General features: G+C 48.7%; 2 protein-coding genes across 3 annotated transcripts in view; one reads left to right on the plus strand and one right to left on the minus strand.

Annotated features, from left to right (window-relative positions):
• Nucleotides 1-25,593, minus strand: part of B4GALNT3 (beta-1,4-N-acetyl-galactosaminyltransferase 3) — a 100,669-nt gene that overhangs the window by 19,438 nt on the left and 55,638 nt on the right. For both annotated transcript variants that reach the window (XM_043440459.1, XM_043440458.1), the window contains exons 2-3: nucleotides 6,887-6,990; nucleotides 5,852-5,929 (exon numbers count right to left, since the gene is read on the minus strand). In XM_043440459.1, the coding sequence (XP_043296394.1) occupies nucleotides 5,852-5,929; nucleotides 6,887-6,990 (182 nt within the window). The remainder of the gene's footprint in view (nucleotides 1-5,851; nucleotides 5,930-6,886; nucleotides 6,991-25,593) is intronic.
• On the plus strand, nucleotides 1,544-3,018 carry LOC122423326 (N-acetyltransferase ESCO1-like). The gene has a single exon (XM_043440270.1). It carries the CDS (start codon nucleotides 1,630-1,632, stop codon nucleotides 3,016-3,018), a length of 1,389 nt encoding a protein of 462 aa, XP_043296205.1. The 5' UTR covers nucleotides 1,544-1,629.

The following is a 25,593-nucleotide window of genomic DNA, read 5'->3' on the forward strand; positions in this document are numbered from 1 at the left end:
CTACAGAGGCTGAGATGCAGAGGGCATGAAGGTTGTCCACCCCCCCGGGGGCTGTGGGGCAGCCCAGCACTGGTGTGAGCATGGACCAGGCTGCTGCTTAGCCAGATTCACGCTTACAAGACCAGCACACCTGGCAGGACCATGTGACCTCCACCCAACAGGACAATGAGGCCTGCACTCCGGACTCCTGTTTAGAGTCTCTACAGCCCCTTGATTCCTGCTCACACCTGCCCCTCAAGTGAGCTCCCCTTGGGAATCAAGGGGCTCCCACCTCTTATCTATGAGGATAAGAGACTGCTCTAGATGGAAGAAGGGACCAGAGCCCCATCTGGTGAAATCCTAGTGGGGGACATGACCCCCATTTGAATAGATGCTCTGTAACTGAACTGGGATGTCACTTGTGTCTCCCATGGTGACCACGTGTATGACGGTGGTGGTTCGGGGCCCTGAGAAAAGGCAGGTCTGATCTGCACACAAATGTCTACAGAAGCATTACTCCCAAGAGCTGAAAGCAGAAACAGCCCAAACACCTATTTCTGAGGATAAGATAATGAAGTCCATCCACACCGTGGAAGATTACTCAGCCAGAAAAAGGAACAAAGTTCTGATACAAATGCTGCCACATGGATGGGCCTTGAAAATGTAATGCTAAGTGAGAGAAGTCAGACAAAATGGCCACGTATAGTACAAGTCTCCCTATATGACGAGAGTCTTCACATAGAGAGAGTCTAACTGAACGGCAGATCCAGAGAGACAGTTTAGACTAACATTTCCTGGGAGCTGGGGACTGGGGGTAGTGAGGCTATCAGGTGAGGGGTTTCCCTTAGTGGTGACGAAAACCGATTAATACTAAATTGGTAGTTACAGATGACAACTCTATGGATATACTAAACGTTATTGAATTATACACATTAATTGGGTGAATTATAGGGACTTCCCTGGTGGTCCAGAGGTTAAGAATCTGCCTTCCAATGCAGGGGACCCAGGTTCAATCCCTGGTTGGAAAACCAACATCCCACATGCAGTTGGAGCAACTAAGCCGGAGTGCTGCAGCTAAGACCCAGCACTGACATTAAATACACATTTTTAAAATTATGAATTATATGGTATGTGAACTATATCTCAATAAAACTGTTAGAGGACAAAAGATGGGGGGTGGAGCCTGAGAAGGGAAGTCAGGATCCCAGCCCTCGGGAGAGACACCAAGCCACCGAGCCAACGCTACATGACCCGCGGACTCCAACTTGCTTTTTTTTTTTTTTTTTTTTTTTTTCACTTAGAAAAAGCTATCAAGTATTTTATTATTTTATTCTACATTATATACAAGTCATAAAAGGCCACAGCAGTTTTTCAACATATAAACCCTTTAAAAGTAGAGGGCACTATGAAGGATAGACAAGTATCAAAATGAAGTCCAATAACGAGGGCATATACCCAGTGTAGTATTTCTGAGGAGTAACAAAGCAGATACCAAGTCATACATGTTTAGCTTGCAACTATTCCACAGGTTTTTATAAACCTCTTTGGGATTGTTACCTGCTCAGTAATAATACTAGACATTCAGCATTTATTATTTACTAGGACACAAAAATTTCGAAAATACTCAGAAAAGGAGGACCTTACTCAGGAATGATGTCCATTCAGGAGAAATCAAAAGAAAATTCCTCCAGTGTTATTAAAAAGAATGAAGATAAGAATTTAGAAACACAAGTTCAAGGTTCTCAAAAGAATCTAGCAAAAAAATCAGATCCAAAGGAAGCTATAAAATCACTGGTTAAATCTTCCAATGAAAGTAAAGTAAATCAGCCTGAATTAGGAACATGCATGAGCACAAGGTCAGCATCCAGTGATCAAAAAGCTAGTAAATCTATTAATAAAACTATGGTGACCGTAAAGGGACATTCACAACAAGAATCTACAAAACAGAAGAAAATATCTCAGAAAAAATCAGTGCATGAAACCCCTAAATCAAATGAACACCTGAACCGGAGATCACAAAGACTACAACAGTTAACAGAGGTTTCAACAAGATCTCTGCGTAGTAGAGAAATTCAGGGTCAGACTCAAGCAGTTAAACAGAGTTTGCCACCAACAAAAAAAGAGCACTGTAGCAATACTCAGAGTAAATCTAATAAAGCTAAAACAAATCAGAAACATGTGAAAAGAAAAGTATTGGAAATAAAGTCTGATTCTAAAGAGGAAGAAAATTCTGTAACTAATGAAGCGATCAATTCCCCCAAAGGAAAAAAGCGCAAAGTGGAGCATCAGACGGCTTACGCTTCTAGTTCTCAGTGCACAAAAGGGTCTGAAAAGCGTCTGCAGAATACCAGGAAAGAAGAAACAAAGTCTTCTTCTGAGATAAAAAGATCCAAAGTGGCTACTTCAGTGGTCTCTAAAAAGAAGGAGATGAAGAAGTCAGTTCCCACACAAGTGAATACTAGTGCAAAATCCCAAAAAAGTCCACAGCCATCAGTGCCTGAACAAACTGTAGACAATGGGCTAGAGCAAGCAGGAACAAGCAAACGGGGGAGCATTCTCCAGCTCTGTGAAGAGATTGCTGGTGAAATTGAGTCAGATACTGTAGAGGTAAAAAAGGATTCTTCACAAATGGAAAACATAAAGGAGGAGAAGCCTACAGAAATAAAACCGGAAGAGACAGAGACTGAAAGACAAACACTTCATCAGAAGGAAGCGAATCAGGACGTTCAGTGTAATCGTTTCTTCCCCAGTAGAAAAACAAAGCCTGTGAGATGTATACTAAATGGAATAAACAACTCAACTAAAAAGAACTCCAACTGGACTAAAATTAAACTCTCAAAATTTAACTCTGTGCAGCAAAATAAATTAGACTCTCAATTTTCCCCTAAATTGGGCTTATTACGAACCAGTTTTTCACTACCTGCGTTAGAAACGCATCAGCAAGTGACTCAAAGTACATTTTTAGGGTCAAATCCAACTTGCTTTGATCCGACTCCGTATCCACCACATTTCTTTCCTGTAACGATGTTGGCTTTGTAGGGGGAGCAGAGTAGCAGACAATGTTCGGTCAGTGGACCGAATACCGACGGTAAGTGAATGCACTGCCATTGAGGTTTGTTAATTAGTGGGGCTTGCTAGTCAGAGTCTCATGATTTGGGCTGACAGAGACGGTTTCTGAGGGCAGTTACCTCACGAAGCCCAGCCTGCCAGCCGTCCACTCCTCATCTGAACAGCAGAGCAATGACTAAGCCTGCTGCACTCGAGAGCCACTTCTGGCCTCTGAGACTCTGAGCTGCCAGCTGAAGGCTGGGCATGGGAGCTGGTCAAAGAAGAGACCACGGGCAGCCTTCCCGGGTTCTGTCCGTGCTCACCCACAGGGCAGGTTTGCAGGAGCTCTGCCACCTTGGGGAGTGACTGGTCAACCCCTTTGGAAGCCATTGCCCAGAAAGGGGTGATAATAGTGCAAGCTGACGGCCCCAACAGCTAGCAGAGGCTCAATAAAGCACTTCCTGCTGAAACTGTAGGTCCAAAGGCAGGAGACAGGTAAGGAGAAGGAACAGAAGTCCCCACGAAGGGCTGGAGGAGAGGGTACCACTGCAGCTGGGTGATTGCATATGTGAGCTATCTAAATTGTCAGGACCTAAGTGCCCTCAATGGTGAAATGAAAAGACTGGATTGGTGATTCCCTGAAGATTCATGAGGGTTGTGATGAGGATTTTATAAGCCACTTTCTTTTCTTCTTCTTTTTTTTTTTTTTTTGGCTGCTTTGCGTGGCTTGTAGGATCTTAGTTCCCCAACCACGGACTGAATCCCGGCCCTTGACAGTGAGAGCATGGAGTCCTGACCACTGGACTGCCAGGGAATTCACTGTAAAAAGCCACTTTTAATAATAAAATACCAAAGCCAATGGAAATCAGTCATTTACCACCAAAAGGCTAAACACACTACTAAAAGATCAACTATTTCTTTTAAAAGTTAATCACATTTTAATCACTGTTTACTATTTGTTACTGTTTTCATCGAGATATACATAGATATATCTCTGGAGTTTCCCTGATGGCTCAGTGATAAAGAATCTGCCTCCAATGCGAGAGATGGGGATTCGATCACTGGATTGGGAAGATCCCCTGGAGGAGGAAATGGCAACCCACTCCAGTATTTTTGCCTAGAAAATCCCATGGACAGATGAGCCTGGCAGGCTATAGACCATGGGGTCATAAAGAGTTGGACACTGCACGCAAGCAATTCATATATATCTCCATCCTTGACTGGCCAAGAAAAGTGGGAAAATTAATGATTAATAAATGCAGACTATGATGTAGTTACAATCTTTCAAAATAATTGGTTCAGTAAGAAAAATGATCCAAACTGGCCTCAAAGGAGAGAAGACGGAATTGCTGGACCAATGGTTTTCACAATACTATCTCCAGGTGGGGTGGGGCCTAATTACCCAATGATGTCACCTGGTACAGGTGTGCCAGTGATGTAATCCACTCTCTCTCAGGATTTAACCAGAGGCAATTTCACGGTAGATAACCTACCATCATATTTCGCATGAAACCACCTCCTTCACTCTCGCCCCACAGCAAATGGGCGGACTAGAAATGAAATCACCCAGGCAGTAGAGACCAACCCGTGATAGGTGTGGATGAAGACAACTGGCTGGCCGCCACCACCCGGCCAAGAAAGGCCTGGACAAGTTGCATGGTCCGACGCCCAAATTTAAAATGTTCACCCCCAAATCACCATGCTGCTCTGGAATGTCTGCACAAGCATTTACTCCAGGTAATCTTGTTGTCTGTAATAAACCTCCGAGCCTCTGTTTCTATACCAAGAGAAAAAGAATCTGTCCAGTTCAACATAAACAAAAGGTGTCATGATGGTTGTGACAATTTTTATTCACACGTTGGACAGCTTCCTATAAAAATTTTCTAAAGCAAGAGTTTCCTAGTATATAGTCCCTCAGAGCACTGGTTTCATAGAGCACTAAAGTTTAATGGAAAAAGGCAGTTCGGGAGGTGAATAAGTTTGGTATGTGTTGGGAGAAACCAAGTCAAATAGAGGATGGCAGAACTCAGCATCTTTCATGTGCTAACATGTATTTTCAGGAAGTGGATGTCTATAGATGTTAAACCATATTTCACAATGGATTATTTTCTGACTGGAATAGCTTATGGGACTTCATGGTCCAAGAAAGACAGTTTGGGAAGCCGAATTTTATGACTGGGGACTGGCATAGACATGAATGTCCCATAGCTTCCTTGAGCTTTACTTTTCTCACCCATAAAATGAGGACACGATGCTACCCTACATGGTCATAAAGCTGACAGGTTACACACAAAGCCTGGCACCCTATTTATGCTTGGTTGCTCACTCATGTCCCACTCTTTGTGACCCCAGGGACTGTAGCCCACCAGGTTCCTCTGTCCACAGGATTTCCCGGCAAGAATACTGGAGTGGATTCCAGGGGAATCTTTCCAACCCAGGGATTGAACCTCCTGCATTGACAGGTGGATTCTTTACCACTGAGCCACCTGGGAAGCCTCCCTGCAAATGTTAGCACTTCTCTATGTTAGTTAAGGAAGAAAATTCAGTGAGCCTGGAACTCTAATTTTTTTCTTCAAATTAGATGAGAAAAAAAATTTTTTTTTGGCCGCACTGAGCAGCATGTGGGATCTTAGTTCCCCAACCAGGGATTGAACCCAAACCCCTGCAGTGGAAGTGCAGAGTCTTAACCACTGGACCACCAGGGAAGCCCCTAGATGAAAAACTTTAATAATAACCACTAGAATACAATGCTCTGTGGCCTCTGGAGTTTCCTACTAATATCAACACTGTTCTTTTAACCCTGCCTTTCAAGGAGCAGCCTCACCTCTGAGAGCCAGGGCACCGGCTTGTTCCACTTCAGGTAGCTGCTGTTTCCACTCCCACCACGCGCTGAGCCTGGGTCCTGACAGAAAAGAGAAGAATGAACTTGGTGGAAATATAAAGGGGGCGATAGGACCAGGGCCCCTTAAACGTGCCTGAGGAGATGCAAAGGGTTCAAGAGACACAGTTCTGCCATCGGAAGCTTGTCAACTTAAGGACATTCCTTTTTCTGGTCCACACTCCGTCCCCCACCAACCTGCCTCCAATGTATATTCCTGGGATATTTCTGCTTTCCTGACTTTTCTCAGTCTTCCCATATCAAAATTATTTTTTTCTAATTAGACCAGGCTCTCCTGACCTGCCTCCCTCTTCCTCTACACCTGCTTAGGGTGCAACTCATTTATCCTAACATTTGTCCCCCTGGTGACACCCCAACTCTTCCCTACCCTGCAGGTTCACAGGCTCAGTTAGGCTCTGGTCCAGCGTTGCGGGCAGTGTTTGTTCTAGGCTCAGAAGTTCAATCTTAGGGCTCCAGGCTGAACTGGCCTCGAGTTCCCAAACCCCCACCCAGAGCTGCTTCTAGGGACCAGCAGCCCAGTAAATGCTATCAGGAAAATGCTCCATTATTTGCACCTATTTGCAGGGAGGGGTGTCTGTCTCCTGCATTATCTGTGACTCTTGGCTGCCAGCATCTGGGATAGTGACTGGAGGACCAACCCAGTCATCCCAGCGGGAGGCGAGACGTGCTGGTCCTTCCTCCAAGCCCCTGCTCTTGCAGAGATGGAGGCCACATCCATGGACAGCTCAGACTTGGGCATCTTGAAGACATGACATAGGCTTTGAGGAGGGAGAGCAGGATGGATATCTCTACCCACAAGGTAGGAGAGCTGGGAATGCCAGTCTGCCATCCAGGGCGTCCCTCAGCTCTGCCTCTCCTAACACGGGAAAGCGGAGGATGCCCTCAAGGCTATGTGTGTGGGCGTGGGGGGGGTACTGGAGTTAAGGCAGAAGCAAGGGGACGGCTGACCCTGCCATCTACCTTGGGGCCCAGCCTCTGGGGACGGTAGAACTGCAGATTCGGGTCCACAGCCGGAATGTTTCTGCTGGCCAGAGCCTTGGCCAGCTCCCTCCAGCTGCCGTACCCTGAGGAGGGGAAAGAGGAAGAGAGGAACAAGGTCAGTATGACCCGAAGGCCACATACATCCGTGAGACTCAGGGCGGGAGAACCGAGGGAATGGCGTTCCTTCTGCTGCTCCTCACGGCTGGCTGTGGGGTGGGGGTGTCAGGAGACAGTTACACCTCGGCCAAGGTCAACACGGCAGAGAGCGAGGACATGAGCTCATCTCCTGTTGGGATTTGCTGTCTTTCCTAAGTCAGAGAGGGAGCCAGGCTGGGTGAAAGCGGAGCTTTGTCCTGCCACGGTGACCACCGCAGGCCACCTCTCCAGGCCTATTTCGCCCAAAAACCATCATGGGGAAGGATGAGTCTCGCAGAACGGTGGAGCTAAGCTTTTCCCTCCACAACTTTCCCTCCTCCAAGCCAGAGAGCCTGCAGGGTTGTCTGACTGGGAGGCCCCCCCACCCACCCACCGCTAGTTGCTGGGTGGCTGGATGGACCAGAGCTTGGGGTGGGGGCAGGAAAGGGTGAGCCCGGTCATGGCACCCACCAATCGGATCTAGTAACAGCTGGAGATGTGAGATTCGAGGACCAGCTCCTCCTGGATTGACCTGGAGGCTATGAGCCGGCTGACGCCTGTGCCCTCACACGCAATCTGAGAAGGTAACAGCCACACCACAGTGAGAAGGGGACGCGCTTTTTTGCATTCACCATCACACAAAGGGGCTGCCAAGGGTGGGGTGGGAGAGTCAGAATTCAGCCGTCAGCACTGATGCCCACGGGGGGCTGCAGCCGCCCCCAGCTGAGGGGAACACTTGAGCAGGACAGAGACTTTGATATGTGGAAACATGAGCCAGAATCACAGGCTTCCAGGAACTGGGAGAGGCTTTCAAGACCACCTACATGGAACTTCCCTGGGGGTCCAGTGGCTGGGACCCTGCACGCCCAGTGCAGGGGCCCCAGGTTTGATCCCTGGTCAGGGAACTAGATCCCGCATTCCACAACTAAAACTCGGCACAGCCGAGAAAAAAAACAAGACCACCTAGTCCTCATTTCAGGTGAGGAAATGGAACCCCACTTATCTAGGCTCACTCAGCAAACACAGTCAACCTGCTGTCCATGAGGGGTACGTTTAAGAACCCCCCCCAACAGATATCCTGAAACCACACATAGTATCAAACTACATATATATGCTGTTTATCCCTACGTACCTATGATTAAGTTTAATTAGACACGGTGAGAGATTAATGATATGAAAAGTAAAATAGAACACTAATACAGTGTATCGTAATACAAGTTATATGAGTCACTGTCTCAAAATACTTTACTGTACAAAGTGAATGCCTTTGCCATCTTAACTGAGCACTTACTTCTCATGCACTGAAGCTATAACCTGAGCAGTTTCAGGTTTGACAGCAAAACCAGTACAAATTTCTTTTCCCTTCTTCACAATTTCAGGAGTAGAAGATTTGCTCTTGCTGTAGATCTTAGCAAACTTAGTATATGATTTTTTTTTTAAGTTTCATTATTTTTATTAAGATTTCTATTAAGTTTCACCTCATCACTTAAAAGAAGCACCTTAAGGGACTTCCTTGGTGGTCCAGTGGTTACGACTTTGCACTTCCACTACGGGGAGCACAGGTTCGATCCCTGGTCTGGGGAACTAAGATCCCACATGCCACATGGCATGGTCAAAAAGAAGCAACATGTTACGGCTTCCCTTTGGCAAATTCACATTCCCAGTATTACTACTCTTGCACTTCAGGGACAGTAAGGGTCACTTGAACATAAGCAGTGCGATGCCAAGACAGTCTGATAATCGAGATGGCCACTAGGAGACCAACGGCAGGATGTGCGGGAGAAAGAGGGTGACCCACCTCCTGGGCAGGACGGAACTGGATGGTGAGAGATTTCATCACACTGATCAGAACGGTACACAACCGAAAGCTTATGAATTGTCCATTTCTGGAATTTTCAATTTAATATTTTCAGACTGTGGTTGACCTTGGGTAACGGGAACATGAAAAGTGAAATCAGTCATGGATTGGGGCGACCACTATAGTTCGGACGGAAGCCACTTTGCTGCAAAGGTGCAGGAACCTCTGCAACAACTTCCTCAAGATGCCCCTAGGAGAGCAACTTCCCTTGGGGGTCCAGTGGCTAAGACTCCACACTCCCAATGCAGCGGGCCCGGGTTCTACCCCTGCTCAGGGAACTCGATCCCACCTACTGTAACGAAGAGTTCCCATGCTATAACTAAAGATCCCGTGTACCACAACTAAGACCCAGCACAGCCAAAGAAGCAAATACAAAAATGTTTTTAAATGATCCCCCCAGGACGCCATAGCGGGTGCTGCACTGGAGTGAGACTGGCATCACTGGCCACTAGGAGCCAAGAGCTGCCCGGAGGCCGAAGCGTCCTAGGACCCCAACACCAGCACTGGGAGAGACACTGCCAGCCAAGCAGACATAGAGGAAAGAGCACAACCCACAAACACAGGCCACAGCAGGTGGACACCAGCATTTTGCCCAGGTGTGTGTGTGAGTGACTCTGGGAGAGGGAGCTGGAAAGTGGGGTGCAGTGGACGCTTTTCTTGCCCTGGGGGTGGCCCTTCAGGGTTTCCTTTGCACCTCCCAGGCATGATCTCATCTGAGCCTTGCAGAACCTGGGGAGATGGGCCAGGTCTGTTTACTCCCACTGCACAGATGGGGAAAGAGACGCCGAGAGCTGAAGGTCACAGAGTCCACTGTTGTTGCAAAGCCGGGGTCAGACAGAGAGCCTGTCTGTCTCAACAGCCAGTGTTTCCTTATCCAGGCTACATTTTCTCCTGGGGATGCTGTTCAGGGCAGACTGTGGGGAATCCGGTGGGCAGAGGCCGTAGCTGGAAATCAGTGCCCCTGGGTTTCTATGCAGACATTAGCCGTCTGCTGGTGTTGTGTTTATCGAGACTTTTGCAGGTTTATCCCACCGCATCAAGGTCTCTGCTGTTTCCATGGCGGGCCAGCTGGCAGGCAGAAACAGGTCAGACTAGTTCAAACGCAGAGAGATGTTTTAGGGAAGCAGGATTCTGGGGCTGGTGATGTGAGGTGAGGACAGGGGAGCGGGGCGGAAGGAGGAAGAATGTTCCGGGATCTGCTCCTGACTTTCTGCACGAGCTCACAGGAGAGATGCTTGTCCCCCACTAACCCCACTCAGACACGGCTAATGATGGAGCCCCATTGCTGCCCAGGCCCTGGGGGCTCTGGGTTAGTGGCTGGGGCAGGGGGCCTAGGTGCCATGTGATTCACACCGTGAGAGGGGAGGGGTGGACAGGCACTGCCTTGTCGCTGCCTGGGGACAACTGGGTCATCTGTTCCTGGACTCTGTGTGGTGACTGAAGACCATCTCCTTGTAGACACAGGCGTGAGGACGCAACACTGAAAACACAACACACCCCATCCTCGGAGTTCCTGTGTGTCTCACACCCACATTCTTTGCCATGGACTTGTCTTCAGTTCCAGCCAAATTCTCTGGCTCCTGGAAGTCACGCAGAAGGCGAGATGACTCGCTCCATGGTCAACAGAGTTTCACCGTGGTCTCATCGTGCCCTGTCTTGCGTTTGCTGGGAAGGGACAAGGAACACCTGCTTCTGGACCAAACTCTGGATGGGCTCCTCTGAGCCCTCTCTTTGACTAGGCCTTGTCCTTGGGCCCTGTCTTTGGCCTGCCCAGCCCAGGTTTTAGGAAGAATACTGTTAAGTCTGCTTACAGAATTCCCCCTATCCTTGATAGTTGAACCTGATAGCCAGGGTCCTGTTAGGCTAGGCTGGCAGGAGTCCCCCAGCCTGATGGCTCCTCCTGGTCACTTCCCATCCACTGACCCTCACTCTGCCTATGCGCTGTGAATCCCCAGCTGCCTTTGCTGTCTTTGGAACTGAGCTTAGCTCTGTACCATGGTTTTTCTCCCAAACTGTGACAGTTCTGAGTTCAATCTGTCCGTCACCTTTAACTTGTGCCTGGCTCTACTTCTGTCTCTCTTTTTTTAAAAGTTATTTATTTATTTTAATTGGAGGATAATTACTTTACAATATTGTGATGGGTTTTGCCATACATCAGTTTGAATCATGTATGAATGTATGAATCATGTATGAATACACATACATATGTCTCCTCCATCCTGAACCCCCCTCCCACCTCCCTCCCCACCCGATCCCTCTAGGTTTTCCCAGAACACTGGCTTTGGGTGTCCAGCATCATACACCAAACTCACATGGGTCATCTATTTTACATATGGTAATGTGCAGGGAGGAATATCAATAACCTCAGATATGCAGATGACACCACCCTTATGGCAGAAAGCAAAGAAGAACTAAAGAGCCTCTTGATGAAAGTGAAAGAGGAGAGTGAAAAAGTTGGCTTAAAGCTCAACATTGAGAAAACTAAGATCATGGCATATGGTCCCATCACTTCACGGCAAATAGATGGGGAAACAGTGACTGACTTTATTTTTGGGGATCCAAAATCACTGCAGATGGTGACTGCAGCCATGAAATTAAAAGATGCTTGCTCCTTGGACGGAAAGTTATAACCAACCTAGACATCATATTAAAAAACAGAGACATTACTTTGCCAACAAAGGTCCATCTAGTCAAGGTACGGTTTTTCCAGTAGTCATGTATCGATGTGAAAGTTGGACTATAAAGAAAGCTGAGCACCAAAGAATTGATGCTTTTGAACTGTGGTGTTGGAGAAGACTCTTGAGAGTCCCTCGGACTGCAAGGAGATCAAACCATTCCATCCTAAAGGAGATCAGTCCTGGGTGTTCATTGGAAGGACTGATGTTGAAGCTGAAACTCCAATACTTTGGCTACCTCATGCGAAGAGTTGACTCGTTGGAAAAGACCCTGATGCTGGGAGGGATTGGGGGCAGGAGGAGAAGGGGACGACAGAGGATGAGATGGTTGGATGGCATCAACGACTCAATGGACATGAGTTTGGGTAGGCTCCAGGAGCTGGTGATGGACAGGGAGGCCTGGCATTCTGCAGTTTATGGGGTCGCAAAGAGTCGGACACGACTGAGTGACTGAACTGAACTGAATGTGTATATCTCAATGCTATTCGCTCAATCATCCCCACCATCTCCTCCCACTGAGTCCAAAAGTCTGTTGTTTATGCTGGTGTCTCCTTTGCTTCTCTCTCTCTCTTTTTTTGGTTGCACTGCGTGGCATGCAGGATCTTAGTTCCCCAACCAGGGATTGAACCTGCATCCTCTGCAGTGGAAGTGTGGGGTCTTAACCACTGGACTACCAGGGAAGTCCTTTTATTTCTCTTTAAAAGAGGGTAAGAAAAAAAAGAAAAAATAATAAAATAAAAAATAAAAGAGGGTAAGAGGTGGGTTTCCCAGTGAACAAGGACAAATCCACTGAGTGGAGGGGAGGCCAGTGGTTAAACCTAACTGGGCCCTGCCTGGGTCACAGACACAGGACCCAGTTAGGTACATGGCTTTGAAATACCTGGAGCGAGACAGTCAACAGCCCAGGTTAGCAATTCAAGGAGCAGGAAATGGTCTTTCCAGATGTCACAGTATGGAAAAGACAAGAAGGCTCTGGAGTCAGAAAGGTCTCTCTGGCTTTCCTCCATGAGAAATGGTGGCCGGACCTCGTGAGCAACTAGTTGAAGCTCTTTGGCCCGGTTTCCTCCTCCGGCTGGTAGGGGTGATGACGCCTGCCCCACGGGAATGCCACAAGGAGCCAGTGATGTCCGTCAGGCCTGGTGTGCAATCGGACACAGTTAGCACTCCTTCCTCCAACAATATCTGCTGAAGATGTGAACTCCAGCCACTTCAGAATGTTGCGAACCACAGATGGCCAGTAGCCACTGTTCTCCTCTCTGTGCAGAGCAGGCAGACTGCAGGCCAGCAGTGACTCCACGGTAGGGGTACAGACAGTCTCCTCTCTGCTGCCTGGCTGCTCCCTGCACCCCTCCCATTACCCACCTATTCCCCCCTACCCTCCGTCCCTTTAATATTCACTGAGTCCGTAGTAGGCATCCGGCACTGTGTGGGGCTTTTCCTGTGTTCACCCTGCCAGTGGAGACCCAGCCCTGATCAGCCTCTCTGCAGGGATCAGGAGCTAAAGAATGTGCCAATTCAACTACTGACACTTGTCACCTGCCCTCAGCTAAGTGAACTCCCACTCCTGGCCAGAGAGCCAGCTGCCAGGGCCTGTCTCTCCTTCACCAGGTGTCACATTTGTGCCAGGAGACAGACACCCCGATCTCAGGTGACAAAGCACCAGCAAAGGGCCTCACATTCTGCCCTCAGAGAACTGGGCTATCAAATTCACCATCAGCCCCCATGCTGCCAGCACCCCTCCTCTGCACAGCATGGACTCTTCAAAGGCCTAGAGACCATCTCTTCAGCTCTTTGGTGAAAACATGGCATATACACAGCCCATGGTCCTTTATTATCTTTTTTTTTTTTTCCCAAAAAACTCTTATGTGTATTATTTCACTGCATCCTCACCACCTCCCTGTGAACTGTCATCTTCCTTGGAGATGAGAGGACACAAAAGTGAAGTCACACAGTGAATAAGATCATCTGTGTAAAGGACTCGGTGTCTGGAACACAACAAGCAGTTAACACATTGCAGTTCAATATTTCAACATTGGTCATGTGTTGCTCAGTTGTGTCTGACTCTTTTCAACCCCATGGACCGTAGCCCTCCAGGCTCCTCTTGGACACAACTGAGGCGACTTAGCACACATGCACTTGTGGCAGATCTGAAACTTGCATTTGTTTCTCCTGGTCTCTGGTCTGAGTTTCTTGCTGGTATTGTCACGTGGTCCACAGAGATGTTCCCATGAGGGAGAGAGGCATCTTCTGGCTGCTTAGACAGATCTGGGGTCATTGGTGAAGGTTCAGCTGATGGACTGGACATGGGAAGAGGAATCAAGAATGACTCAGAGGGAACCCTCTTGCACCGTCGGTGGGAATGCAAACCACTATGGAGAACAGTATGGAGGTTCCCTAAAAAAAAAACAACCACAGTACTCCCATAAGACCCAGCAATCCCACAACTGGGCATGTACTCTGAGAAAACCATGATTCAGAAGGACACATGTACCCCAGTGTTTACTGCAGCTTTATCTACAATAGCCAGGATATGGAAAGAACCTAAATGTCCAATGACAGACAAATAGTTAAAACAGATGCGGTTCACATAGACAATGGAATAGTACCCAGCCACTGAAAGGAACGAAGTAGGGTCATTTGCAGAGACATGGATGGACCTAGAGTCTGTCATACAGAATGAAGTAAGTCTGAAAGAGAAAAACAAATATCCTACATTAAAACATATACGAGGAATCTAGAGAAATGGCACAGATGAACTTACGTGCAGGGCAGGACTAGAGACACAGATGCAGAGGATGGTCTTGTGGACACAGCGGGGAGAGGGGAGGATGGGACACACGGACAGAGCAGCACTGACGTGTACACTACCAGGTGTAAAACAGAGCTAGCGGGAAGCTGCCTACGGCACAGGGAGCTCAGCCTGGTGCTCTGTGATGACCGAGATGGGTGGGAAGGGGGGGTGGGGAGGGAGCGAGGCTCAGGCGGGAGCAGATTACAGGTATATATATATGGCTGATTCACTTCGTTGTACAGCAGAAACTAACATAATATTGTAAAGCAATTAAATTCCAATTTTAAAAACCGATTCTGGATTTGTACCCTGGCTGTTGGAAAACTGGAGTTGCCATCCCTGAGATGGGGAGGACGGGTGTCAAATGAGAGGGGCGAGCATGGCGGAGGGCGCGCCTCCGGCAGGCAGGGGCAACGGACCACCTCCGGCCTGGGCAGGGCTGCACTGCCAAGTGCTGGCGTCTGCCCTGAGCTGAGACGCACTTTGCAAGACGGGAAGGCCTGAGCCCTTGAGGGCCACAGGAAGGTGGGGCTGAAGGATGAGCCAAGAGGGCGGGTAAACGACCGAGAACCCGAGGTAAATGCAGACGATTTGCTAAGAAACTCAGCATCTGTACAGAGACAAGGTGATGAAGCCTGGAGGAGCCGAGCTGAGAAAGAGCCCTCGTCCCACCAGAGAAGAGCAGGCTGTCCAGGGGGCGAGAGGTTGTGACACCCGGGCACTGTTCCACCAAGGCTGGGAACCAGCACTGCGTCCTGCGACCAGAAAGCAAGACTGGCTCTGACCTTGACGTGCACCCGAGGGCCAGTCACATGGGCCCTGCAAAGCAAAGCTGCTGTGGCTGGACGCCAGCAGGCCCCGGGCGCCACCAGAAACCCAAGGTGGCACAGGCCGCCAGGGATGGAGCCGGGGACTGTCACCTGGGAGAGAGTCTCAGACGGCAAAGACAATGCCTTTCCTTTCCAGTCGTGACACCCTGGGGACCTGATGCAAGAGAAACGATTATTACTGCAACTTTAGCATGTACGGGTCATACACATACTTATGTTTATGGTAAAAGAAACATAGATGATTGTATTCAGGACAACAAGCCTACAGGAAAACAAGGCTTAGAGGATAAAAAACCTCGCTGAAAGTCACAGGGATAGTAGGTGACAGATGGTTTGAACCCTGAGTCTTAAATTCCATGCTCTCTACGGGACACACTTGAGAACCTGATCCAACTCTGCCACCACCATCACCGTCACCTCCTACTCACCCCCCACACATCCCATACTAGCTCCCCGCCCCTCCAATTTGGCCAATAACACCTCCCCAAATAAGCTCCGGAACAGCCATACCTGCTTGCTTAGTCGCTCAGTCATGTCTGATTATTTGCGACCCGAGCCTCCTCTGTCCATGGGGATTCTCCAGGCATGAATATGGTAGTGGGTAGCCATTCCCTTCAGGGGATCTTCCCAACCCAGGGATCAAACCCAGGTCTCCCACATTGCAGGCAGATTCTTTACCATTGAGCCACCAGGGAAACCTAAGAATAATAGAGTGGGTGGCCTACCCCTTCTCCAGGGGCTCTTCCCAACCCAGGGATTGAACTGGGGTCTCCTGCATTGTAGGCAGATTCTTTACCATCTGAGCTACCAGGGAAGCCCAGAAAGACCCAAACACCCCCAAAGAGCTGGAAAACCAGACAGAAAGCCTCTGCGCACAGGCCTGCTACCCTTGCCCTGGTCTCTGAGCCTTGTCTGTTTCAACACAAGGGTGAACCATGCAGCAGCCACGGGTCACGCTCCCTCGGAGCTCAGGTGCATGGATGGGAGGGAAGGGGGTACGGGATGGGAGATGGGTGGGGCCCCAATGTCTGCCCAGACCCTCTGATTTGATAAGCAGAGATAGGAAGGACCCCAAAGAGCCTCTTCCCCCGCCGCCTGCCACCCACTGCCCCCCCAGCTGCTGCACTCAAACAGCCAGCTGCCCCCTCCTCCCTGCCAAGCTAGCTTCTCACCCCCCAGCACCCTGCCAAGCCACCCAGGAACTGCTGTGGGGCCTGGATGAGCAGGGCAAGCAGGGGCGTGCCAGTCAGATACCAGGGACTGTTCCTACCGCCCTGCCTGGGCCACCTGAGGGGACCCAAAGGGGGCAGGGAGCTGTGCAGGGCACTTGAGCCCTGCTGCCTGTGTCCTGCTCACCTGGACCCCCAGATCTGAGTGAAAGACTCTAAGGGGGTGGATGAGGCAAGGAGATGGAGGGAGGGGGCAAATGCCCTTTGTCTTCCGTGCTCCGCTTGGGGAGCACAGGATCTGCCAGCACACGGACCCGCCCTGTAACTTCCTGCCAGCCCTCAGCCGTGGTCTGACCCACATCAGCCCCCCTGAAGGTCTGACCAGGCCCCAGGGCACCTCCAGGGCATTGTCATCACCACCATCACCGTGACAAAGAACAAAACAGAACTGACAACCTTTCAGGCCCGGGGTACACGTCCAGATCAATATAGCACAGTCATAGCTACACACACAGTTCTGTCTGGGGGGAGTTTTGACAAAGACGCTTGATGAAATGAGATGGTTTCTGGAAAATCTAGAGGTAACAGGGTCCAGGGGGGCCTCCCAGGTGGTGCTAGCGGTAAAGAACCTGCCTGCCAATTCAGAAGACGTAAAAGACTCAGATTTGATCCCTGGGTCAGGAAGATCCCCTGGAGGAGGAAATGGCTACCCACTCCAGTATTCTTGCCTGGGAAATTCCATGGACAGAGGAAGCTGGTGGGCTACTATCTATGGGGTCGAAAAGAGTCAGACGCGACTGAAGCGACTTAGCACATGGACACAAAACAGGGTCCAGGATTTCTAAAACTGGCCCACATCAACTTAACCCTCAGGTGGGTGGACATGGATGAGGACCCCTCAGGTCAGACTGTCTTGTCCAGTCATCCCTCTGGACCGGGACACAGACAAGCTTCTAAACATGGAGGAGCAGAGGGACGACCCTTTCCTGTTTGGAGAAAAGCGGGAGTTCAGAGGTGGTAAAGGGTAAGCAGTCAGGGGACTGGGAAGAGCATGAATCAATGAACCAACCAATCCCCAGGCATTTACTGAGCACCTGTTATATCCCTGGAGCTCAGCTAAGTGTTGCAATGGAGAAAAAGGTAGAAGCGGAGTCTTTCCGCTCCCTCCACTCCGGGTGCACTTGGGGTGGGCATCGTGTGAATAAAGGGATCGACGTGTCTGTGGCCTCCTGTGCCTGCGCTGGACTCAGGCCCCACCCCATGCAGGGTGAGCACAAGCAGACACAGGTGCACAGCAGACGACACACAGGTACACCTCGGGCTGCTAGGTTCACAGGAGCTAAGGGCACAGCATTGTGACTATCTCCCAGACTTGCAGGAACCTCAGACAAAGTGCTCTACAAACATTTCTTGGGATCAGAGAACCAGTCTCTAGGATCCCAGTGTTCAAGAGAGGCAACACAGATGGAAGAAAACCCTGGAGTCAGTCCAGCAGACAGGACCCCCCTGAAGACCTGACGTGGCCCATGGAAGCCCTGGCGTTTGGAGCTACCATGGGCTCTAGGAACTCGGGCTTCTGTAGTTGTGGTGCATGGGCTTAACTGTGCCACGGCATGTAGATCTTCCCAGATCAGGGATTGAACCTCTGTCTCCTGCATTGGCAGGCAGATTCTTTACCACCGAACCACCAGGGAAGCCCCAGCTCATTTTTAAAAAATATTTCATAACAAGTATCCTTTGTTTGTTGAGTGGGAAAACAACAGAATCCAAAGGAAGGACGAAGAGAGAGGAACCCTGATGCTAAGACAGTTTCAAAGGTCCACAGAGGGATTCTGTTTGGTACCTGGAGCCACGGAACCAAAGGCCCCTCCCCCCGGATGTCTCCACTGAAAACAATATATTCTTTCAAACATCTTGCTTCTCCCTTCTCCATCAGCCTGAGGACAAGGAAGATGCAGGGTCTGATCTGAAGGGCTGCCAGCTGCCACGTGGGGAGGTCTGACGGAGCTAACTTGCCAAAGTCAAGCTGAGGTTGTTGTAACCTGTCCTGGGAAGGAAGGCAAAGAGTGGGGAAGAAGGGCATGCCCACAGCTGCTCTGATCTCCAACGGAGAACCTGGGGCCTGCATTCCTCGTGCCTGGAATATCACTCAAGGGTAAGACCACACTTAGGATGGAGGCCATCTCCATGTGCTACCCCCAGCCCCAAGTTGGCATCCCATACCATCCAGATGCATCTGTGGGATCCATCAGATCAGAGCTCTCTCTTATATGTGCATCCCGATCCTATTGAAGAGGGAAAGTTAAAATTTTACATAACCTCCTGCTCATTCTGCCTCTGTAACTCAGCTTGCTCCTTACAAAGTCTGGATCATGTAGGTTACCTAGTCTCAGAAAGTGGGGACTTACAATACTAGGAACTGGAGCTCATCTCAGTCACCCTTGTCCTGCTCTTTGAAATTGTCCAGCCCCGCAAGCCTGCTTAATCACACCTGTCTAGTTAAAGGTTAGGCATCCCCTTCCCCATCTTGACTGCTGTTCCCACACGTGAAACCCCTTAGTTTAAACCAATCTATTAGCAGCTAGTGTTGCCCGCTATTATAGGTCTATAAAAATTCTGTAACCCCTTTGTTCAGGGCTCAGAGCTTGGGGTGTTAACTCCTCTGGGCCCATTGGTGTAATAAACCTGAGTTTTCCAACTCTCCGAATGTGGTGCTTGGTTTCTTGATTACGGGTTTCTACACTATGAGTCGTGTCCACCTTGCTGACGGGTCATAGAGACCTAGTTAACGGACTTGCCTAACAATGTCAAAGAGGAGCCTGGGTAAGCCCAGGCTAGAGCCAAGGGCTCGATGCTCACCACATCACCGCACCATACTCACCTGAGGCTGTGGGATTCAGTGGGCTACAGAGAGCCTGGGTGGGGGAAGACCTGTCTGCACCCACTCTGGAAGAGAGCTGACCATTAGCACCATGCTGGCAGGAACTAGGTCTCATTATTATATTCCCACCATGTAAATCCGTTGGAATTAGAATCACCATGCTACTTCCTGTCTCTATGAATGTAACCGTTGGACATCTCATCTAAGTAGAATCATACAATATTTGACCTTTGTGTCCAGCTTCTTTCACTTAATGTTTTCAAGGTTCATCCACGTGGTATCATGTGTCAGAATTTCCTTCCTTGTGCAGGCTGGACCACATATCATCATATGGATGGACCACATTTTATTTCTCTGTTCATCCGTTGATGGACACATGGGTCATATCTACCTTCGGCCACTGTGCTGTGAACATGGGTGGGCGAGTGTCTGTTCCAATCCCTGCCTTCTTTTCAGAAGGCACTGTCTTTTAAACTGCTAAAAACAGACTCTCCTGGCGGCGCAGAGGATAAGAATCCACCTGCCAAGTCAGGGGACTCAGGGTCAATCCTTGGCCTGGGAAGATTCCACATGTTGAGTAGCAAATAAGTCCCTATGTCACAACTTCTGAGCCAGAGCTATAGAGCCTGCAAGCTGCAACTACTTAAGCCTGTACACTCTAGGGCCCACGAGCCACAACTACGGAAGCCCACGCTCCTAGAGCCCCATGCTCTGCAACGAGAGAAAACACGGTAATGAGAAACCCACGCACCACACCTAGAGATTAGCCGTCCACTCATCACAACTAGAGAAAGACCTCATGCAGCAGCAAAGACCCAGTGCAGCCAAAAATAAATAAATACTAAAAGAAAACCCACTCTCTTAAACTGCTTAAATCTTTGACATTCTTGCAGAGACAGGCCAGAGGGCGGGGATCAGGCTACCACCCTCATGGTAGAGACATGGTGGGAACCTCGTGTTCACCTGAGGATGCAGGTGGTCTGGGGACCGTTGGTGGGAGCAGAGAGCAGCCTCCCAGGTGACAGGTTAGGAGGGAGAACAGAACTGCCAAGTGGACCCAGGATGGGCCCTCCTCAGGGACAGTGACGTCCTAGTCCACCAGCCTGTGTGGAAACAAGCAGCTTCAACACAACCCAGCCTCAGAGAGAGGCGAAGTTGCCTGGGCCCCTGGAACTGCAGCCTGGTGCCAATACCAGTCCACAAACTGGTCCTCAGGGAGACAGGTACGGAGGCTCAGAGCAAGCATTAGGAACCCGTGAGTGCAAGCTGAGGTTTCTGTAACATCAACATAGTACAGGGGGGTGGAGGCCATCTGGGATGTCTTGAACTCCCCCGGAGAGTCGCGTGGGCTGCAAGCCACATACTGTAATGTGTAATGTGGCCACAACGGTGATGAGTCGGGAGCCAAAATTCAGAACTGGAAAAACCGGCTCTTCCTCAAGACAGTATGTCCAGTTAGCATCAGAGGCATGCCTGCCTGTCTTCCCTCCTTCTCTCTCTCCCTTCCTAACTTAGACGCGAGGTGACTTCAGGAAAGACTACAAGTGTGACACACAGAATCAAGAAAAGCACACAAGCAGGCCAAACCAGGGCAGCGATGGAGTCCCCACCAGCTAACAATGCTCCAAACCCTGTGTGTCTCCGCTCGGAACACAGATTCCCAGGAAAGAGCCTCAGCTTGGGCCGGGTGTCCCTATGGTGTCAAAGGGGGTAAGGCCCCTGTGGTTTCACTAGAACAACAGGTAGGGGGAGTGAGCAGTCTCATCATGGGGGATTTTCTGAATCTTCCATGTGAAAATAGCTTAACTCAATAATTGACCATGATTCCTAAAACAAAAGTATCTGAGACTTGTCTGAGAGGCATATTTTTTAAGCAGGGGCACATAAATGCAGATACAGCTGAAAGTATAGACATAGACACACCATGGAGTTAGTTCCATAATGCTTAAGAGACTTTACAGAATATGGGGAAGATGGGAGAGTGGATTATTTAGAATATCCTTAGGAGGAACTTCCCTGGTGGTTCAGTGGCTAAGACTCCACACTCCCAATGCAAGAGGCTCAGGTTCAATCCCTGGTCAGGGAACTAGATCCCTCATGCCACCGCTAAGACCCAGTGCAGCCAAATAAATAAATGCTGCTGCTGCTATTCACTTGCTCAGCCGTGTCCAACAATTTGCATCCTCATGGACTTGAGCCCGCCAGGCTCCTCCGTCCAGGGGAATTTTCACAGGCATGATACTGGAGTGGGTTGCTATTTCCTACTCCAGGGTATCTTCCCAACCCAGGGATTGAACCCCTGTCTCCTATATTGGCAGGAGGATTCTTCACCACTGCACCACTTGGGAAGCCCTCAAATAAATCAGTTCAGCTCAGTCGCTCTGTCGTGTCCGACTCTTTTCGACCCCATGGACTGCAGCACGCCAGGCTTCCCTGTCCATCACCAACTCCTGGAGCTTGCTCAAACTCATGTCCATTTGGTCAGTGATGCCATCCAACCATATCACCCTCTGTCATCCCCTTCTCCTCCTGCCTTCAATCTTTCCCAACATCAGGGTCTTTTCAAATGAGTCAGTTCTTCGCATCAGGTGGTCAAAGTATTGGAGCTTCAGCTTCAGCATCAGTCCTTCCAATGAATATTCAGGACTGATCTCCTTTAGGATGGACTGGTTGGATCTCCCTGCAGTCCAAGCGACTCTGAAGAGTCTTCTCCAACAACACAGTTCAAAAGCATCAATTCCTCTGTGCTCAGCTTTCTTTGTAGTCCAACTCTCACAACCATACATGATTACTGGAAAAACCACAGCTTTGATTAGATGGACCTTTGTTGGCAAAGTAATGTCTCTGCTTTTTAATATGCTGTCTAGGTTGGTAATAGCTTTTCTTCCAAGGAGCAAGCATCTTTTAATTAATTATTAATCAAATAAATAAATATAAATATTTTTAGTAAAAAATAAAATAAACTTGGTCTATTATAATGCATAATACTCAAATGTTTATTCAAACTTACTTTTGTATGATGTTTTCCAGTAGGTGATCTAAAAAGTGGTTGAAGTAAAGTGCAAAAGAAAGCAACTTTAAGGAACAAATCCAGCTGCACTAGATACACTTCTAAATAAACTAATGGCATAAAAAAAACCGAAGATGTTCAATGAATGACTGATGATTTTACTGAAATAACTTTCATCATTTTTACCATAGCTTGTCCTCTAAGCATCTTTATTAAAAAACATTTATCTATACATACAGGGCTTCCCTTGTGGCTTAGCTGGTAAGGAATCTACCCGCAATGCGGGAGACCTGGGTTCAATCCCTAGGTTGGGAAGATCTCCTGGAGAAGGGAAAGGCTACCCACTTCAGTATTCTGGCCTGGAGAATTCCATGGGCTGTATAGTTCATGGGATCCCAAAGAGCTGGACATGACTGAGAGACTTTCACTTTCACAGAAATATCCACAAGCACATTAAATATTCCTTTGCCAGGCTATCTATCTACATTCTATTGACAGATGGAAGGAAAAAATACCCTTTTCTCTGGGTTAACAACAACTTCTTAAAATAAATGAACAAAGAGACTTCCCTGGTGGTCCAGTGGCTAAGACTCTGTATGTTTTACTGCAGGGGGTGCCAGTTCAATCCCTGGTCAGGGAACTAAGGTTCCACACACTTCACGGCATGGCCAAATTTTTTTTTTAATTTTAAAATTTACAATAAATGAACAAATGTAAGTATACTTGATAATAAGGAGGAATATAGAATTGGTGGGAAAGGACTCAAGCAGAAACTTGAGTTTGTCTATTTTCTACCTTCACAAATAAGACTCTGCTCACTGGACTGCAGTGTAGTTATTAAAATATCTCCATAAGCACTGACACTACTGAACTAAATACCCCAAGAGAGTCTCTCCCACGCTACTCTCGGCTTCACAAATGCAATGAAACCCTCTACGATGGTTGATTAAATGGTTGATTCATGTTGATGTTTGACAGAAAACAACAAAATTCTGTAAAGCAATTATCCTTCAATTAAAAAATAAATGTACTAAAAAGCAAAGTATTAATATAGGGTTTTTATATCTCAAACAGTGAAAACACCAGCTCCAGGTCTACAGGGGAAAGGGCAATGAGTACAAGACTGAAAATCTGATGAAGTCCACTGATCATCTGATGTGTCAGTGACCAAACTTTCTGAACCCAAAGTCAGGCTCTGTGGTCTGACCAAGGCAACAGCACATCTGCCACAGTTCATCTTTCCTGGAAATCCAGGCCAAACAGCCACATTGTTTATCTGACACTAAGGTTTCACAGATTGTCATTGTCTTAGCCTCACCAAATTGGCTATGTTTGCTGTTGAAATGACCAGCAGGACCAATCTATACTACTCTGTCTAGCCTATGTATAGCCAGGATAACAGGAATGCTGGCCAGAGATGCGCAAATAGCTCCAGAGGATAAAGTTCATTTCAAGACCCTGTAGCCAGGCTGTGCCCTCAGCCTGCACCCCCTAGCTGTTCCCCACGCTCTCCTCCTCTGAGCCACAGACCGCAATGGACAGGACAGCCGGCCCCAGCAGGGCACAGAAGTGGGGGCAGCATGGAATTACTGAGAGGCTGGATGAGTTCTGAAATCCCCCCATGTCAAGGACACGTGAAGCGGGTGGAAAGCCAAGGGTGTCAAAGTGGCTCCCCTGGCAGCAAAGACTTCCAGGATAAACGTCCCCAGAGTGGCACTATGTAAGGGGGCGGGGGCTTCAGTCTGCCTGCTTTTTGCTGAGGATACTGAGCTCCATGGGGTCTCAAAGAATCAGACACAACCTAGCAACTGAACAACAACAGAGCTGAGAAGCACAGTCACCCAACCTGAATCCATCTGCCTAGTGTCTTAAAGAATCTCAGTGAGTGAGTTTCCTGGTGATCCAGTGGTTAAGACTCTGCCTTCCAATGCAGGGGGTACAGGTTTGATCCCTGGTCAGGGAGCTACTTAAGAGATGCGGGTTAGATCCCTGGGTTGGGAAGATCCCCTGGAGGAGGGTATGGCAACCCACTGAAGTATTCTTGCCCGGAGAATCCCATGGACAGAGGAAACTGGAGGGCTACAGTCTACAGGGTCACAAAGAGTGGGACACAACTGAGCGACTTAGCTCATTCCCTCACTCCAGGAGCTAAGATCCCACGTTCCTGGAGGCCAAAAAACCAAAACATAAAACAGAAGCAATACTATAACAAACTCAATAAAGACTTTAAAAATGGTTCACATTAAAAAAAAAAAATCTTCAAAAGAAAAGAACCTCAGCAAGCCAAAACATCGAGGTCCAGCAGGGACCAAGGAGGAACTCAAGGGTTCGTGCTCCGAACTGGACAGAATGCGGATCCTTCCCGAAAAAGGAGAAAGTGAGAGAGAGAACTTTGGAGAGGAGCCAGGACCACAAGCACACTTCAAAGACTAGGAGAGGGGAGCTTGCGACCACCGAGCCAAGACCTGCTATGATCACAACCTCTTAGATCTTAGACTTTCGGTCCGAGCAACTCTCGTTTCACCTGCGTGATACTGAAATGGTTTCTAGAATATTCTCCCACTTGGGGTACTTGTGAAGACAAGCGAGGCACAGAGAACTTAGATTATTTTTTTGGCCTCCTGAGCTTAAACTTTGATATTTAATGACCCATGATAGCGGTCGGTATCCTAGTAACACAGAAGACCCTTGGGGATCTATTAACTGTTTAGCATTCCCAGGTCTTAGGGGAATATGTTTTCCGTCTTTCAAAGAGCCTGTTGTAGGCAATTTGGAGAGTAAGATGCAAATATTCCCCTGAGCAGGCTGAGCACCGCACTAGGTTTCCTCGGAGCTCACCAGCACACAAAAACACATGCAGGCTTCGCACAAAGAAGGCACAGTCTCATGTTTATTTTGAAGTGGCTTCTTGGATCAGCTTGTTAGAGTTGCAAGGGCTACACTAAATGGCTCACAGTGGGAAGGAAGCTTAAAAAGAGACCTGTGGAAGGAAAGTGAAAGCTGCACGGCGGTCACTTACTGGATTTATTAAGCATCTAGTATGTACACAGTAGCCGCTCTGCCCAGCTCTGCGTGAAGTACCAGTGCAGGAGCCGGGAAGATCTGGAATCGAATCGAACCCCAGGCCCATCACTTCTAGCTGTGTGACCTCAGGCAAGTTCCTTAACCTCTCAGGGCCTCAGGCCACTCGCCTCGCCACCACCACTGATTGTTCACTTAGGGAAGATTATTAATAATTAGGTCTGTGAATGAATTAAAGCAACATTTCCTCCCTGTAGGCAGGATAAGAGACAGCTTCCTCAGCACCGGGGGCCCCAGCTGCTGTTTACTGATTGTT

This window comes from Cervus canadensis, chromosome 21 (genome assembly GCF_019320065.1).
Source record: "Cervus canadensis isolate Bull #8, Minnesota chromosome 21, ASM1932006v1, whole genome shotgun sequence".
Lineage (NCBI taxonomy): Eukaryota > Metazoa > Chordata > Mammalia > Artiodactyla > Cervidae > Cervus > Cervus canadensis.

Excerpts from the sequence above, each read along its gene's own strand:
- LOC122423326 (XM_043440270.1), top strand. The coding sequence starts at position 1,630 with ATGATGTCCATTCAGGAGAAATCAAAAGAAAATTCCTCCAGTGTTATT.